The sequence below is a fragment of the Branchiostoma floridae genome, chromosome 2 (assembly GCF_000003815.2).
Source record: "Branchiostoma floridae strain S238N-H82 chromosome 2, Bfl_VNyyK, whole genome shotgun sequence".
Classification (NCBI taxonomy): Eukaryota; Metazoa; Chordata; class Leptocardii; order Amphioxiformes; family Branchiostomatidae; genus Branchiostoma; species Branchiostoma floridae.
The window spans coordinates 3,400,301-3,415,430 of record NC_049980.1 but is presented as its reverse complement, the minus strand read 5'-3'; the positions used below and the strand labels follow the sequence as shown (position 1 = coordinate 3,415,430).

General features: G+C 43.5%; 2 protein-coding genes across 2 annotated transcripts in view; one reads left to right on the top strand and one right to left on the bottom strand.

The window, feature by feature from the left end:
- LOC118410547 (zinc finger protein 532-like) overlaps positions 1-6,296 on the top strand; it is a 13,930-nt gene extending 7,634 nt beyond the window's left edge. The window contains 3 exon segments of the mRNA XM_035812310.1: positions 1,218-1,387; positions 1,946-3,707; positions 3,710-6,296. Coding sequence (XP_035668203.1) covers positions 1,241-1,387; positions 1,946-3,707; positions 3,710-5,694 — 3,894 coding nt within the window. The 5' untranslated portion in view covers positions 1,218-1,240 and the 3' untranslated portion in view covers positions 5,695-6,296.
- A 3,058-nt stretch (positions 6,297-9,354) lies between these two features.
- LOC118409794 (uncharacterized protein DDB_G0286299-like) lies at positions 9,355-15,037 on the bottom strand. The gene is made up of 2 exons (XM_035811105.1): positions 14,877-15,037; positions 9,355-12,204 (listed from the first exon to the last, which is right to left on the bottom strand). The coding sequence occupies exon 2, from the start codon at positions 12,193-12,195 to the stop codon at positions 10,252-10,254; it is 1,944 nt and encodes a 647-aa protein (XP_035666998.1). The 5' UTR covers positions 12,196-12,204; positions 14,877-15,037; the 3' UTR covers positions 9,355-10,251.
- Between the last annotated feature and the right edge of the window lie 93 nt (positions 15,038-15,130).

The window sequence follows — 15,130 nt, the reverse complement described above, 5'->3', positions numbered from 1 at the left end:
GTTACGGCGTCATAACCAACGTGTAACGGGGCCTTCTGATTGGTCTGCGGCGCCTGGCTATATGATAATTCACAATCGTGCCCTATTGGGCTAAGTACAGGCATACTGTTATAATTATATACTGTACAAAAGTACACACCGTGACATTAAGACAGAGGACTATTACTGATCTAAAACATCGTTTGGACTATAAATTATACATAAGTTCCACTTCTCATCTCATGATCAGTGAGAATATAGCTTGAGATGTGTTTGTATGATATAGTACGGTGAAACGTGTAGGGAAAATGATATATGAATATTTCAGTATTATATTGGACATTTAAAGTGGGGAAACGTACCTGTAGTCTGATTGAAAAGAATATTTCTGTTGTTACTAATTATAATAAAAGGATTCTTTGCAGCAGTTCTAAATGAATATATGTCATATTTAGATTTTGGGCCAGTCAAAAAAATAGTTGTTCGGGCAAGTGTAGCATGTGTTTACACAATCTCTCATTGGCTGGGGTTAATGCCCCCCCCTCCCCACCTAGGGCGGCGGCAATTGTAGGGCCGGCCGCTATAGTATAGGGCATGAGTTTAGTCTTGCTAGTGGAATTGAGCATGAATGTACTTACCCAATAGGGCCAGTGAACTTTCGAAAACTTGTCGAACCCTGCTCCATGCAAACTTGAAGGTAACTTGGAAAGTGTACAAGTTGTAGTGATGGTAAGTTAAAGAAGTGAATCATAAGAATGACGTGAGATTTTGTTGAGATGTTGAGATTTTGTGATCATGAGGCTGTAGCATTTCTTCTGCTCATGTGTTTTGCAACAAAAGTATCGACTTCCCTACCAGTAGTTCTAGTAGTAGGATTCTGGGAAGACAGCCCAAACAAACTTCCAAGTACTGTTCCTTATGAACTTAAGTATAGAGGAAGTTGCACCAACAAAATATGCACCAGAAAAGGAGTTGATAAAGACAGCATTGTATGAAAAAATTTGATCCAGGTCTGAAAGGTTATTCAGCACTTAACAAATGTATAACAACTGTTTTTTCCCTTTTTTTCTCATCATTATTGACACTGAAACTCATGACAGAAGGTGCATGCAACTAATGGAAGAGCTGTATTCAAATATGGGTCATTCCATTAGAACTTGGTATTTCTATGAATATAAATATTCCTATGAATATATATAAAAAAAAGTTAAGGTTGCTCCCTATCAATTTTGCTACAGAAAAACAACACCCTTCCATCACCATGGCGACAGATGTGAAGACCCCAGACTTCGATGACCTGCTCGCTGCGTTTGACATCCCCGACATGACGGAGGGGAAAGATGCGTTCGAGCACGGGACAGACCATGAGACTCCTGCTGAAGGGCCGCGAGGGGACAGCCTCTCCCAGGTTTGGACTTCCTGATATTTGCTTTAAATTAAACTGAGACGTCTGGACTCAATTTATTTAGATAGAGAAAATAGGTACACCTAAAATCAAAGTCCACAGGAAAAAGATTTGAATCAAAGTAGAATAATATTTGTCATATCACTACAAAAGGTAATCATACACTGACTGAGAAAACCTAAATTCATTTCCCTTATCATTTCATTCTACATTCTAGTTTTTCAGTCATATTATGTTAATATTACATTTTTTATCGTAAAATGTATTGGTTATTCCTAAGTTGCTATGATTTGTATTGACAAGTATATGCGTTGATGTGAATTTTCTCTTGCAATGTTACTTTGTATTTTATTTGATCTGTGTATACATGTACAGCATGTCTGGGGTTACCCCCCAGGGCACATTAAAAAATGCCAATATAATGGCAATATGTCACCTCTGGTAAAATGAATAAAAACGAACAATTGAAACAAATCTTTAGGTAGCATATTCAGCACTCTACTATTATGGCTTTAAGAATATGTAAGAGTTCTCATTACGTTATTCCCTTTTCACACTCAGGATGGAGGAACACTCACCACTCCTGTCAAGCCGATGCCCCAGCTACAGCGAACACGTGACATCATTCCTGAGATCCGCACCGACGCCAGCCCCGATCGCATGCCCAGTCCACTGGAGCCGATCTTCGACCTCCCCACCAACCAATCAGAAGCAACGGCCGATCCCGTCAGCAACCAATCAGAACAACCGTACCACATACCGACTGTCAAACCAGAGCCTAGCTCTGATGCGCCCTCGGTAGCCATTAAAAAAGAGCCAGTTGCTGATTCCCCATCTGACCAATCACATCGTATGTCTGCCCTCACTCAGAACCAATCAGAACCATTGATAGATGAACTAACCACCCAACCAGAGACTGGTTTAGATAATCTCAAATCTGAAGAGAAGTCCAAATCACCAAGTCCTCCAGACATAGCTAGTACCGAGAAGAGTCCAAGCATTCCCAGCAAAAAAGTAGATATAAAGCCAGAATCAGACATAGAAAAGACTTCTACCAAAAGTTCAAGTATAGGAACTGCCAGTTCTAGGATAGAAAAACTTGTTACCTCCCTTAGAGATGATGAAAAAATTGACGTGCTTCCACCAAAATGTGACAGTATAAAGAGCACTGAAACAAAAGTGTCCCCACCAGAACTACAACAGATAACCAACAGCCAACCCAAAGCTAAACCCGTTGGAGATGGTAAACTTAAAACCCTTCTCATGTCAGAACAAAAGACAAACGTTATGACACCACCTACAGTGAAGAAAATCGCCCCTAAGCCAACCGAAAAGCCCGAGCCGACAGCTGCCAAGGCAAAGGACCAAGTCGACGAGGCCAAAACTAGTACTAGCAAGCCTTACAACACGAGACCTCGTAAACAGAACTTTAAGTTCACGTTCGAAGACGACTGTGAATTTGAGGATGACTTCCCTGAGGAGCCTGAAAGGGAGAAGCAGCCCGCTAAGAGCGTTCCTGTAGGTAACCAGAACTCCATTGCTGCCATGCAGCTGAGAGAACTCATGAGGCAGGCCGACAAAGACAAGAAAGAGAGCGAGGCCGCATCGGCGGGCCAGGGTTCGATTCCAAAGGTGCGCATCACCACCCTGAGAACTTCTCAAGGGACCATCATGACAGCTCAGTCCGTTCCGAAACAGACCGTCATTCCCAACTCTACCAGTAGCAGCAGCGTCGTTCCCATTGTCAGAACTCTAAGCAGCGCTGCAATGGGTCAGATACACCTGGCCCAACCGCAGGGGACAAAAACTTCCATTGCCTCCAGTCCATCGACAGTTGAGTCGCCAGGTCAAGTCGCCACCAGGGTGGTCACCCAAGTGGCACCGGCAAATGCGTCCTCTCGAACGACTCTCAGTGGTACCACCGTACACACGGTGACCAACCTGGGCATCGCGTCCATCCTCAACAAGCCGAACCCCGTCTCCACATACAGCCCCAACCTGAACGTCCCCGCCAAGTACAACTTCTCGGTCCCGAAGAACGGGCACAAGTGCATGGAGTGTGGGGACACCTTCCTGCTGTACACCAGCCTCTTACACCACATCCAGCGCAGAAGCATCATGATCACCATCAACTGTAACATCTGCATGAAGAGCATGCTTTTCCAGAACAAGTGCGCGCTCCTGTCCCACTCCCGCCTACACATGAACCGCGGGAAAAAGATGAACCTGGCCTCGGCCATCGTCACGCCATTGCTAAAGGAGCTGATGAACTTGGGACAGGCAAACCCAGTGCACCGCCAGATGTCCACACCTCTATAGGTCAGACTGTTGTCTCCACTGTTAGTGGTACCTCCACCGTTCAAAAAACCACAGTCCAGACTGTACAGACGGCTGTTACCAGCTCTGTTTCTGCATCTCAAACCAGGCCCTCGCCGAGCCTTCAGCAACTGGTTATGGGTTCGCAGCCGGGAGCCGTGTCGTGCACCGAGTGTCGCATCATCGTTAACAGCGTCGGCTCGCTGGAGATCCACTTCCAGAGGAACACCTCTGATTTGAAGTCTCCCTCGGTGTGTCCCCTGTGCGGGGTTTTCTTCCCAAACAAGTGCATGCTGTGGGCCCACCAGCGCATTCACAAGAACCTAGCCCCGTACACGTGTCCCGAATGCGGGAAATGGGAGAAGGGCGGGCGGGGCGTGTTTCTGAAACATCTCCGCACGGCGTGCCACCATTACGCACGTTCGAAAGGTTACAAGTGCACACACTGTGCAGCGGTGTACGACCACGTAAACCTCCTGAAAGCCCACGTGCAGAGCGCGCATGCCGAGCAGTTCTTCAAGTGCCCCATCTGTCCCATGGCGTTCAAGGCCATCCCCAACATTAGGGTCCACATACTGAACACACACGGAAACCAGGTGGCCGGATACAGGTCTATCTACAAGTGTCCATTGTGTGACACGGTCTTTACTCAAACTACTCTGCTGTCCACCCATTTAGATACACACATTAACGACAAGAGCAACCACATTGTCAGCCACTTCCGCTGTCTGGAGTGCCACAAGTCGTTCGATTCGAAGGAAACGTTCTTGCAGCACATGCAGACAGGCCACGTGGTGGACATGTCGGACAACATCATCTTGTGCGACCTCTGCAAGGCATCGTTTCCCTCGCTAATAGACATGGAGAGCCACAAGAAGACGGCACACAGCGCATACGCTAACCTCACCGCCCACACGTGCACCCAGTGCCATCAGAAGTTCGGATCGGCGCAGCAGTTGCTCGATCACGAATGCCGGCAGCAGGAAGACAACAACTTGGCAAGCAACGACAGAAGCGGCAAGAAACACCAGTGCAGTCTGTGTTCGTACGTCGCTAAGACCGAAAGCAACTTGGTGAAGCATATGAAGTTTCATGAGAAGCAAGGCGTCTTCACGTGTCTGGAGTGTGGAAGGCAGCTAGCGAGTCAGGAGCTGCTGGCACAGCATCTGCAGTCCCATACGAAGGGTACCACCGTCCACAACTGCTCCGAATGCAAAACGTCTTTCGTAAAGTTGAACCTCCTGCATGCTCACATGGCGAAGGAGCACCCCGCGGCCAAGAAGTATCCCTGTTCGATGTGTAACCGCACGTTTGAGAGCGTGCACAGCATGAAGCGACACGTCCGGATCAACCACCAGGGGATGAAGCGCGTGTATCGCTGCTGGTACTGCAAAGAGAAGCCCATGTCGTACAGCAAGCGGATCATGCTGGAGAAACACATCGTCTCCTTCCACGGCATCGCTAGCGAGGACATCGACTTCACTCAGATGCCCGACCCAAAGCAGCCCGTGTCGCCGGACCAGGACGCTTCGACACGAAACGAGAAGCGTCGGAAAAACGGCGGGCAGCAGGGCGGGGCGGCGAAGAGGCCGAAACGAGCGAAGATGGGATTCCATTGCGCCAAGTGCGAGTTTACCACAGAAGTAAAAGAGGAGTTTTTACAGCACTTCCCGCAGCACAGACTGAACCACACATCCATGCAGTGCATGGAGTGTTCCACCAGCTTTCGCTCGGAGGAAGCGTTACGGAACCACCTGTTCGTCCAGCACGAGTACCGCGACCAGGACGAGCTGACCAGCGTCCTGTCAGAAATGGTCGCCTACGCGGAGAAGGCCAACTCCCAGCAAGACGGCGGCGTCAATGGCGTCGCAAATCCGCACAACGAATGTAGCGTGTGTTTCAAAAGGTTTGATTCCGACTCAGCACTGAAGACTCACATGAGAACACACGGCATGGCATTCATCCGTTCAAAGAGGTCAAGTTCAAATGACTAGTGATATCAAACATCCCAGTACTCAGAAAGATGGAAAATCATAAAAACCTTGAAAACCAGGTCTATTACTATTAGCAATATTTTTCTGTTGTGCATATTCCTGATGTACAATGTCACATGTACATAATGTTTCATAGCAGTATTACCTAGGTATGTATTATTTTGCAAAAAGGAAGAATTCTCAGATTTAAAAAAGTTATAGGTTGAAGGGTCCTTACCATATGCAAATGTGCTTGGTATGTTATTGAGTTATATCTGTTAATTCGCAATGTCATTTGAATATTTTACAATGTGTTTATAGTTAAGCTAGATTTTGTACATGCCTGACAAAACTTGATACTGGAATACTATAACATGCATTTGAGATACTTTTAGTAGAAAGTACTTAGTGTTTAAAACTTGTTAAAATGGAATGATGGACTGATGTAGAACTATTTTTTTTCCTTGAATGATTTTGAGGAAGCAGAGAGTAGCCAAGAATACTTCAAGGAGCACAGTACACTGCCTGATAGTAAAGTCATCTTTTCTTCCAGCTGAAAAATGTAGGTCTAATGTCATATTTTGTTACAAAAAAAGATGAATAATAAAGCTTGTTCACTATTATTCCAACTAGTGTGGTTGACACGAGAAACTACTACTGTATAAATTATGAACCTATGAAAAGATGATCTTAAAACAGTTACTTAAGGCCTTCCTACACCAAATAGGGCAGCATCCATCTCCGTTCCACTGGACCTTTGGCCACACAATTTTGTGCAATCACCACAGCAGGGGGGCTAGACCACTGGTAGTGGTGTGTGTTCAACTTCCATACTTTGTTAAAGGGGCATTCCACTCCACACGGGAGTGTTATTTTCCGATAGATATTGATTTTAGGAAGTAATAAATGCATACTACTTCATATTATACGATAAAGTACCCATTTGTTCCACGTCCCTCAAAAACATTCAGTCTTCTACAAAACTCCCCATGTACCCTCTAATTGAATTAATCCTTTGGCTGAATACAATGCAAAACTTTTAAGTAAGGTTACAAAACTAATTTCAGGATCGCTAAGAAATCTCGTCTTGTTATGTGTTCTTTGCTATCTTATGAGCAATTTGCCTTCTCGGTGTGCTTAGCGATCCTCATTCCGAAAATATGCACGATAAACAAAGTGTCTATGCATATGGGAAATGCATAGGTAGGGTCTGTATGGGTTTAGTGAGTGCCATATTGTTTTACAAAACACACATCGCGCAATTCATCCCAAGGTGAATTCCACAAAATTCGGCTGATTATGTATTCACTGACACATTACTGGAAAACACCACCCCTTTCTGGAGTGGAATGCCCCTTTAAATGCTGATTGCTAAGCAGAGACAGCAGGATGTACCATTTTATAATTCTCAGCCAGGGATCGAACTCATGACCAGTCTTTTCCAAGACGCATTACTGACTTGACAATTGCACAGACTAACACTGCTTTTGTAAAAGTGTTGTTAAATTAAGGAGTTGAGAAGAGACGATCAGAGATAGCAGACTTCACTCCCCCAGAGATAAGCACAATTGGGAGGGACGTTATACAGAAATTGCATTGCAGAAATATAAGACCGACAGCCAAAAATGACTTTAAAGACCTGCTGTACAATTAAGAGGAGGTTACTATAGGCTCTATTTAGGCATTTTTGTCGATTTCTTTTTTGTTCACTGCTTGGCTGCCAAACAAAATAAAACCAGATATACATTGCAGAGAAACCCAGATAAAAATGCCTTAAAAGATGTCAAACAACTGCCAAAGCTTTGACCTGCGGCCTGTTCCTTTACTATATTAGGGTAAAGCATGTTGACATGTCTTCCTTGGCAAACACTTAGCCTTTTCCAGACACCTCATTAACTGATATCTGCAAGAAAAGGCCACACAAGTAGGACTGGAGTTTCATCAGAACTTTTAATGCAGCAGCTGAGTGTAGATTTGCAGCAATGCAAAGTAACAGAAATGAACAACATAAACTTCATTACTAAGGTATTTACGAATGTCTCTTGCCTCCCAGAACAGAGTTGGCCTTTATCATGCAGTTAATTGATGTTCACCATTGGTATGCTGATTCTGTAGCAGTGAGGGGTTGCTTTCCCTTTAAGGTGCTCGAGGTGGCATTTTACATCCCTTTCTTAAGAAATGCAGCCCCAACCAATATGTCTTAACCCTGGAACTGAAACCGGGGTCTCCCACCAATTACTCAATAGTTGGAACCATTAGTTCAATGGTGAGGCTGCTACCAGTTGAGCCACAGGGACACCCCACAGTTGAATGTAATAGCTTCTGCTTTCTGTAATTTAAAAGTGGTATATTTGACTTTACAAAGAAAGCCTGCTCTCTGAGAGGGTAAGGTATCTCTTCCAACTAACTGTCTCTACTTGGTCAGTTTGTACCTTCATACACCCAGTTATGTGAAGTGAGTGTAACAAACTTGAGTTCAAGTTTTTCTTCCAGACATCTGTTTTCGTGTCCGCTTGCTACTTTATGAATGTTGTGAGAAGGACAAGAACAAATTCAGTACAACTACAATGTACAAGCGTACATTGTACATGCACATGTGGGCTTTCTTCAAGATATAGTATACACCTGACCCATTCTGTGACATCACATTATGCAGACAGAAACCTGACTCTGTGAGCAGTGGACCATAATTTGTACAAACTCTAACTTGCTCCCTGCCTCTGTGTTAAGGAATACTGTAAAATGCATAAATCTTTGTGGTGGTTTCATGTTCATGGTTTTCAGGGTGGACACTTCGCCGTGAATTGAAAACCACCGCGAACATTTTATCATGGCAGTAAGAGATTACAGTGCATGGTGATACCGCAAAGTTAAATTTAAAACCACTGCGAAAAGCCCCTTTTCCCGCTACCATGAAATTAAATCCCCGCAAAGTTAAATGCATTTACAGTAGTTGTAAAGACCTGATGCACATAGGTTTTCATACCTATCTGCATAACTTGATGTCAAAGATGCAGCTCATTCCTTGCAGTTGGTAAGAAGTCCAATTTTGGAAACTACAGTTAAATCTTGATGCAGAATGACTTCTACCAACACAGATGAACTTCAAAGTTAGAGATTAATTAATACATATATCAAATGATAATCTAAAATTAGATTAGAGCCACTCCTTACATTTTTGCATGATTTTAACTTACTAAGGCCATGTTGATTTGATTATATGGATGACATCCTCCGGGAACTCCAAAACCCATGCGAGCGAGCGAATAAAAAAAAAAAATTGGCCCCAAAAAAAGTTGCCTTCAGTATGAAATCAAAGTGGCCAGGAAGGTTGAACATAGGACTAAACACACATAGTATGGTATACCATGATCCTCTGGACCTGAATTTTCTGTACTGGTACCTCCCCCAACCAACAATAGATTTTTTTTCTTTCCGTCCTTTCACATCTTATTCTTTGACTTTAGATTCATTTTGGCATTCTATATATGGCATTAGTTATCTGTTTTCTGATACTTTTTTTTCAATCTACGGAACATTTGTGCTCATTTTACAGCTGCTTTGCACAATTTATTGTGTGGTCGAATATTTATTTATTTTTTTTGGAAATGGCCGAAAATTGGTGCAAGCGCATATGTCATCCATATAATCAAATCAACGTGGCCTAATATTATACACAAAAGCTTTCACCTATAACTTTATATCTTACATGTACACAACAAATCAATACTCTTTTTAGAACCAGCTTTGATTAATACAATTATTTACATCAGAGAGATACAGAGTTATGATGTAACATAATATGAAGTATCAACATTTAACATCAAGTGTTAGCAACCATTCAGAATATATCGTTGATAAAGTTCTGAATCTGAATGAAATAAATGATTTACCACCAGGAAGGTACAGTACTTATTTACAGAGAGGAGTTTCGGATATGCAAATGCCAAAATCAAACTTAACCATTCAAACTCCACATCAATTCAAGTATTCCAAAAGAAAACATCTGAAGTCTAAAATCTTCTGTAAAATAATTGCACCAAAGAAAGTTATATGTAAATACTTTACCACATATTTTGCAAGCAAAAGGATGTTTAGACTGCCCGTGAGACAGTGTATACATTGTGAGACTGTTTGAAAGTTGGAGCTTCAAATATAATTTTGGAGATCAGTCTCTATCATCAGAAACTCAGGCAGGCAATGACTACATGTATTTTATTTCTGGTGCAACAGGGTTTCTGCCTTCTTTTTGTTTTGGATAATAGATGTGTTGCTAATAGTGCTTTTTAAAAGAGCTAAAAAATTAAAAGTTTTTTGGTGGTTTTCCTGTGCATGCCATTTATACAACTATCAGCTGAATAACACAAAGGCCCAAAGCATTTTTTACACCTCTACTTGCTGTCTGCTTCCTTTAGAGCCACAACCTTATAATTACTTCAACATACCTCTTGGGTAATTTACAACTCTATATTTCAATGAACCAAAATGCTGTCAGTGTTAAGATGGTTGCAACTAGATATTGGAAAGCATAATATAAATATCTTTTTATCTTTTAAAGATATTTATATCATTTATCAATTAAGCACTACTGTCTTTGTCCTTAGAACCATCTTTTGGCTCTTCTGACTTGGACAGTCCAGCCTGGCTGATCGCCTCGGAGACAGCAAGCCTCTCGAAATCGTCCTCGTTTTCCGGTACGGGAAGGCTCGCCGAGCTGGGTCCTGCGCCCGCGTTGAGCTCGGACGTTCGCCTCTGGTGGGGACACCCCGGGGAGGTGGTGGTGGTCCTGCCCCCGCGGTGCCCCATGGAGAGCCCTTGCGAGCGGATGGCGCTCGACACCCCGGCTTCCTCCATCGCCTGCTGCCTCTCTCGTTCCCTTCGACGGCGCCTCTTCCGCCGCGAGCTCCCTGGGGAGAATCCGAGCTCCTGCAGTACCGTGTTGATGGCGTTGTCCACCATAGCCTGGGCGATCCTCAGGTTGTAGCGCTCCTTCTTCGTCCCGCGGATCGACGAGCTCTCCGGGTTTCTCGGGTCGTACATATTCCACGGTGGGCCGAGGGGGCTTGGGGCCTTCTTGTCATCAGATGTGCCATCGGTAGTGGTGGGGGATGCTGCTTCTGAAGTTGTAGCTGCGCCCTCAGTTGTAGAGGCATCTGCAGACGCACCTGCTGCAGTGACAGGTGCTTCAGCTGGGGGGATTGGTGCAGGTGGCGTAGGCAAGATGGGAGCATCTTCGTAGTATCTCTCAGTGAAGGACCTCCGTCTTCTTGGAGTGGGGCTTACCTGATGGTCCCCTGCGTCCGCTCCTTCTTGAGGAGTTGGCCTTGCCTCCTCGGTGCCTTCTGAAAGTGGGTTTTCCGTTCTGTCTGACACTTGGGTTTCAGACTTCTTACATCTGGCATCATCCTGTGTTGTAGGGTCAGCATCAGGACCAGAGGATTGTCGTCTCCTCTTTGGAGATTCCTGCCTGCTGTCGTCCTCTTCTAAGGGACGTTTCAAGGATGCTGCTTTGGGTGACTCCATTTCTTTCTGTTTCTCAACATTACTTTCACTACTGCCCTGTCCTGTCTTGGTCTCACTCTTGCCCTTTTTGCAATCAACATGTCCTTTTTCCTCACCACGTTCAGAATCTTTGACCACATTTTCTGAAACTTTGCTGGAATCTCCTTGCATTTCTTCTGACTCTCTCTTCTGTCGTTTGTTGGGGGTGTTGCCTTCTGATTCTGACGCAGAATCTGACGAATGCTTCCTCTTTGAAGGTCCTGCATGTTCCTTGTTTTCTAATGAAGGATCATCTGGGTTTGAAGTACTGGGACCAGTGCCGGAGTCGTCCTTGTCCTCCTCATTGTCATCATCACCTTCTGTCTTCTTTTTCTTCGGCAGGTACACATAGTGGCTCCTCACGAAGAGGGGAGTCTCGATTGTTATGAAGACTTGGTTGCGATCGTCCGTGCTGGCAGCGTTGGCTCCGTCGTTACTCCTGTTGTGATCTGAGTCAGACCCTGACTCCGAACTGGACCCGACGGACGACTCGCTGTCCCCAGTGGAAGGTGTACTAGTAGAAGACTCTTGTTTCGAACCTCCCGCTTTTTCGGCCTTCGTGTCTTGCGAGGATGCTTCCCCCGATGCTGAGGCTTCAGATTCTGGCACAGTTGAATCCCTGTTAGATTTTTGCTTATTCTGTTCGATAGTGTCCTCTGAACATCTTTCCCCAGCAGTAGCATTTCCTTCTGATTTGTCTACGCCACTTTTCCTCAACTTGTCTTCTCCAGTTTCCAAGAATCCTGGTTTGTCTGCACTTTTTTGCTGCAATTCCTCACCGTTGTCCTTAGGTTCACACTGTGGCCTATTGGCTTTACCGGAAACGGCCTCGTCACTGTCGCTGTCACTTGACGGATGGGTGTCAATCACCTTGGCCATCACTAAGGAGTCGCGGAAGGTTCCTTCCCGGAGGACCTTCTCCAGACGTTCCTCCTCTCTGGCTGTGGAACTGCCAAAGGTTGGGCGGGGGGAGTCATCCATGGGGACAACCTAGGTCAGAAGGAAACACAAAGGTTTGAGGACTCATACCGGACTTACTGTATGCTGTCCCATTTAAGATGATACTGAAATATGCAACATTAATGGGTGAAAATCCTATAAAGAAACAGTTCTGCTGGAGATGTTTTACTTTATAATGCAAAAGCACGTATCCAGTAATCAATAAAAAAGATGTCCCAAAATCCGACCAGTGAATCGATTTTTGTAACTGCGCTAAAATACTATCCACAAAGAGCTGCTTTGGCTTTCCTCTCTGGAACCAAAAACATACACGTCCGACACTCACTGAAATGCCGAAACTTTTGTATGGTTTTGTACCCGTTCCTGACAAAAATAAACAACCTTTCATCTCAAATCCTTTTTATATGAGATGGGGGTGATATAAGGGAACTTAATAAGTTATCATCTATATATATATATATATATATATAAACACATAATTTTGGGGGCTCATTTATATTTTGGAAGGGATTCTTAGTGAGTGCCCACTCGGAGTAATACCACCATGAGACCTTTATATTATGATCATCTAACCCTATCAAACCTACAATGTAGCAAAGACATATTCATTTTTTGGGAATAGGTGTAATCGAGGAGGTTAAAATTTGATTTTTAACCTCCTTGGTGTAATGTAGCCTGAGTGTCATTCAGGTTAGTTACCGGTAACTGTGGATTTCATAATCTCATGAGCAATTTACAAGAATTCAATATGTGAGGGGAGAGTACTATAGTTGAAGAATTCAAAAGCAACAAGGATGAGATACAAGAGATCTGATTGGACTGTTTTTCAAAGTTTCCACATGCATTTCAATCTTAACTGCTTGTTCACCTTCCTTATCATATTATATAAATAACGGTGAGACATAGCAATCTTTGAAACCTTTACTATTGTGAGTTTTACAGTTTTTAAGGTTACTCATAAGGGAGAGAATCACTCATGTGGAACCGATTTCCGAGTTCCCCCGAAGTGGCCAGGCCAGGCCTTATCAGATCTTGCCCTGCTGGCCTGGGCGATGACAAGCTGTACCACCTGTGGTGCAGAGGTAGGGTTGGTCGGGTCGTATATCATGCTTGGTTTCTTTGGTTGAAATGCAACTTGGAAAGCATAATACCACTTTATGTACCAAATTACTATAAAATCAGAGAGGTTGTCACGCACAAATTAGCGTGTATCTACCTTTCCATTGGAATATTTCTCGACCTGTATGATGTGGGCCATGAATGAGTGAGGGATAATACTACAGGTCCAGGACATGCACACTTGATCAAACATGCAGGGAAACTCCAACATAGAGGAGATAGGCATGCTTTTATATCTGTATTAAAACTTATAAAATATGATTGAATTTTTAAGCATGTATTAGTAAAAACATCTACACACCTATTACATGAAAGTAAATACACAAAACACCACGATTCAATAAATCTGTACTTATTTTCTTTCCATCTTTGGATACATTTGGTATAGCCCACAGTAAGGAGAAAACTACAGCCAATCAGTCAACAGACTGCCACAGAGCTTCTGAAAGGCTATAGTTCTCATACAAACACAATACTATTACATGCTACAGAGTCTTAAACTTCTTGGACCTTTTTAGTCATATAAAATACCTAGTATTGTCTTTACTTTACAGTGTTTTCCACAGTTTTCAGTGGTAGCTCTTAGTACGTAATTCACACCATATGTGTGGATAGCATGCCGCGCGGAAGAGGCTTGCTTGTCCCAGGGGTTCTTCCTAGTGTATGTGATTGACACCTCATTAACCTTCGGGAGGATTCGGGGAGGATTCGGAGAGCCGTAAGCCAACAGAAACCTTTCTTTTTGGGACATTAATTCTCGGTATTCCTTGGGGCCATGCCTTATATGGAAAGACCAAGTGGTGAAGTAACATGTAAGCCGAGTGCCTGCAGATTTGAATGAGGGCTCTGTGAAAGCAAGAGCTTGCCACACCGCGCGAAGTTTTGGAAGAAAATCAAGCATTTTTCCTTGATTTTCTTTTATATTTGGTAAAATATAACTACAATAATACAATGAGTACATGTGTTGGTACATAGGTTATTGTTTGTGACCAAGTTTTTGGCAAGTTTTGCATGTTTTCAGGCACTATATTTGTCCCAATCGTATAGCGGCTTTCTATCCCGGAAGTTCATTTTTGATGCCATTTTCTTAATAGATTATCCATAACCTGCCCAAGATATCACCATAGTAGAAATTCTAACATGTTTTTTGTGTATTGTGTGTGAATTTCATGGGCTTAGGTTCAAAACTGCAAACGCTAGAGCGTTTAGAAGAGACTAAACCCCTGACCCTCCCAGCGCGGGGTCACAAGGCTTATGAGTAACCTTAAACAGAGGAAAAATAGGCAAACAAAATTTTGATGACTTTTTCGACGATTTCATGATATGGTTTATCAAGGTATACCTCTAGCTGGACGTGAAAAATTCACTCTTACAGCTTCAAATAAACTGGACATTTGCAGTTAATCTGTGACCCTTTTTTTTTCATTTCTGATAACGCCACCCGTACCCGGAAGTACAGAACACCCTCCCACAGAACGTACGTGCGAGACCAATTTTGCTCCCAATTTTTGATACGCGGACTTGTCATCAAAACAGAACAATTCCACTACACTCTTGGACAACAAGAGGAATTAAAAACATACCTATGGGATGTAGAGACTATAAATGTCCGAAAGAAAGTGCAAATTTGACGACAAAAGGCCGTTCAAGTGAAAGTTTGCCGATCTTCTCAGTCGGGAAACAAACTTCGGACTGACAAGTCCACCATTGTTTGCGGTGATTATGAAAGGTCAAAGGTTAGACTTTAGCTATTTTAGAAAAAAAAACAGCAAAAATCGCATTCTCAGATTTACAGATACGTCTGTCTCTTGTAAAATAGATTGTTATGAAACTTGTA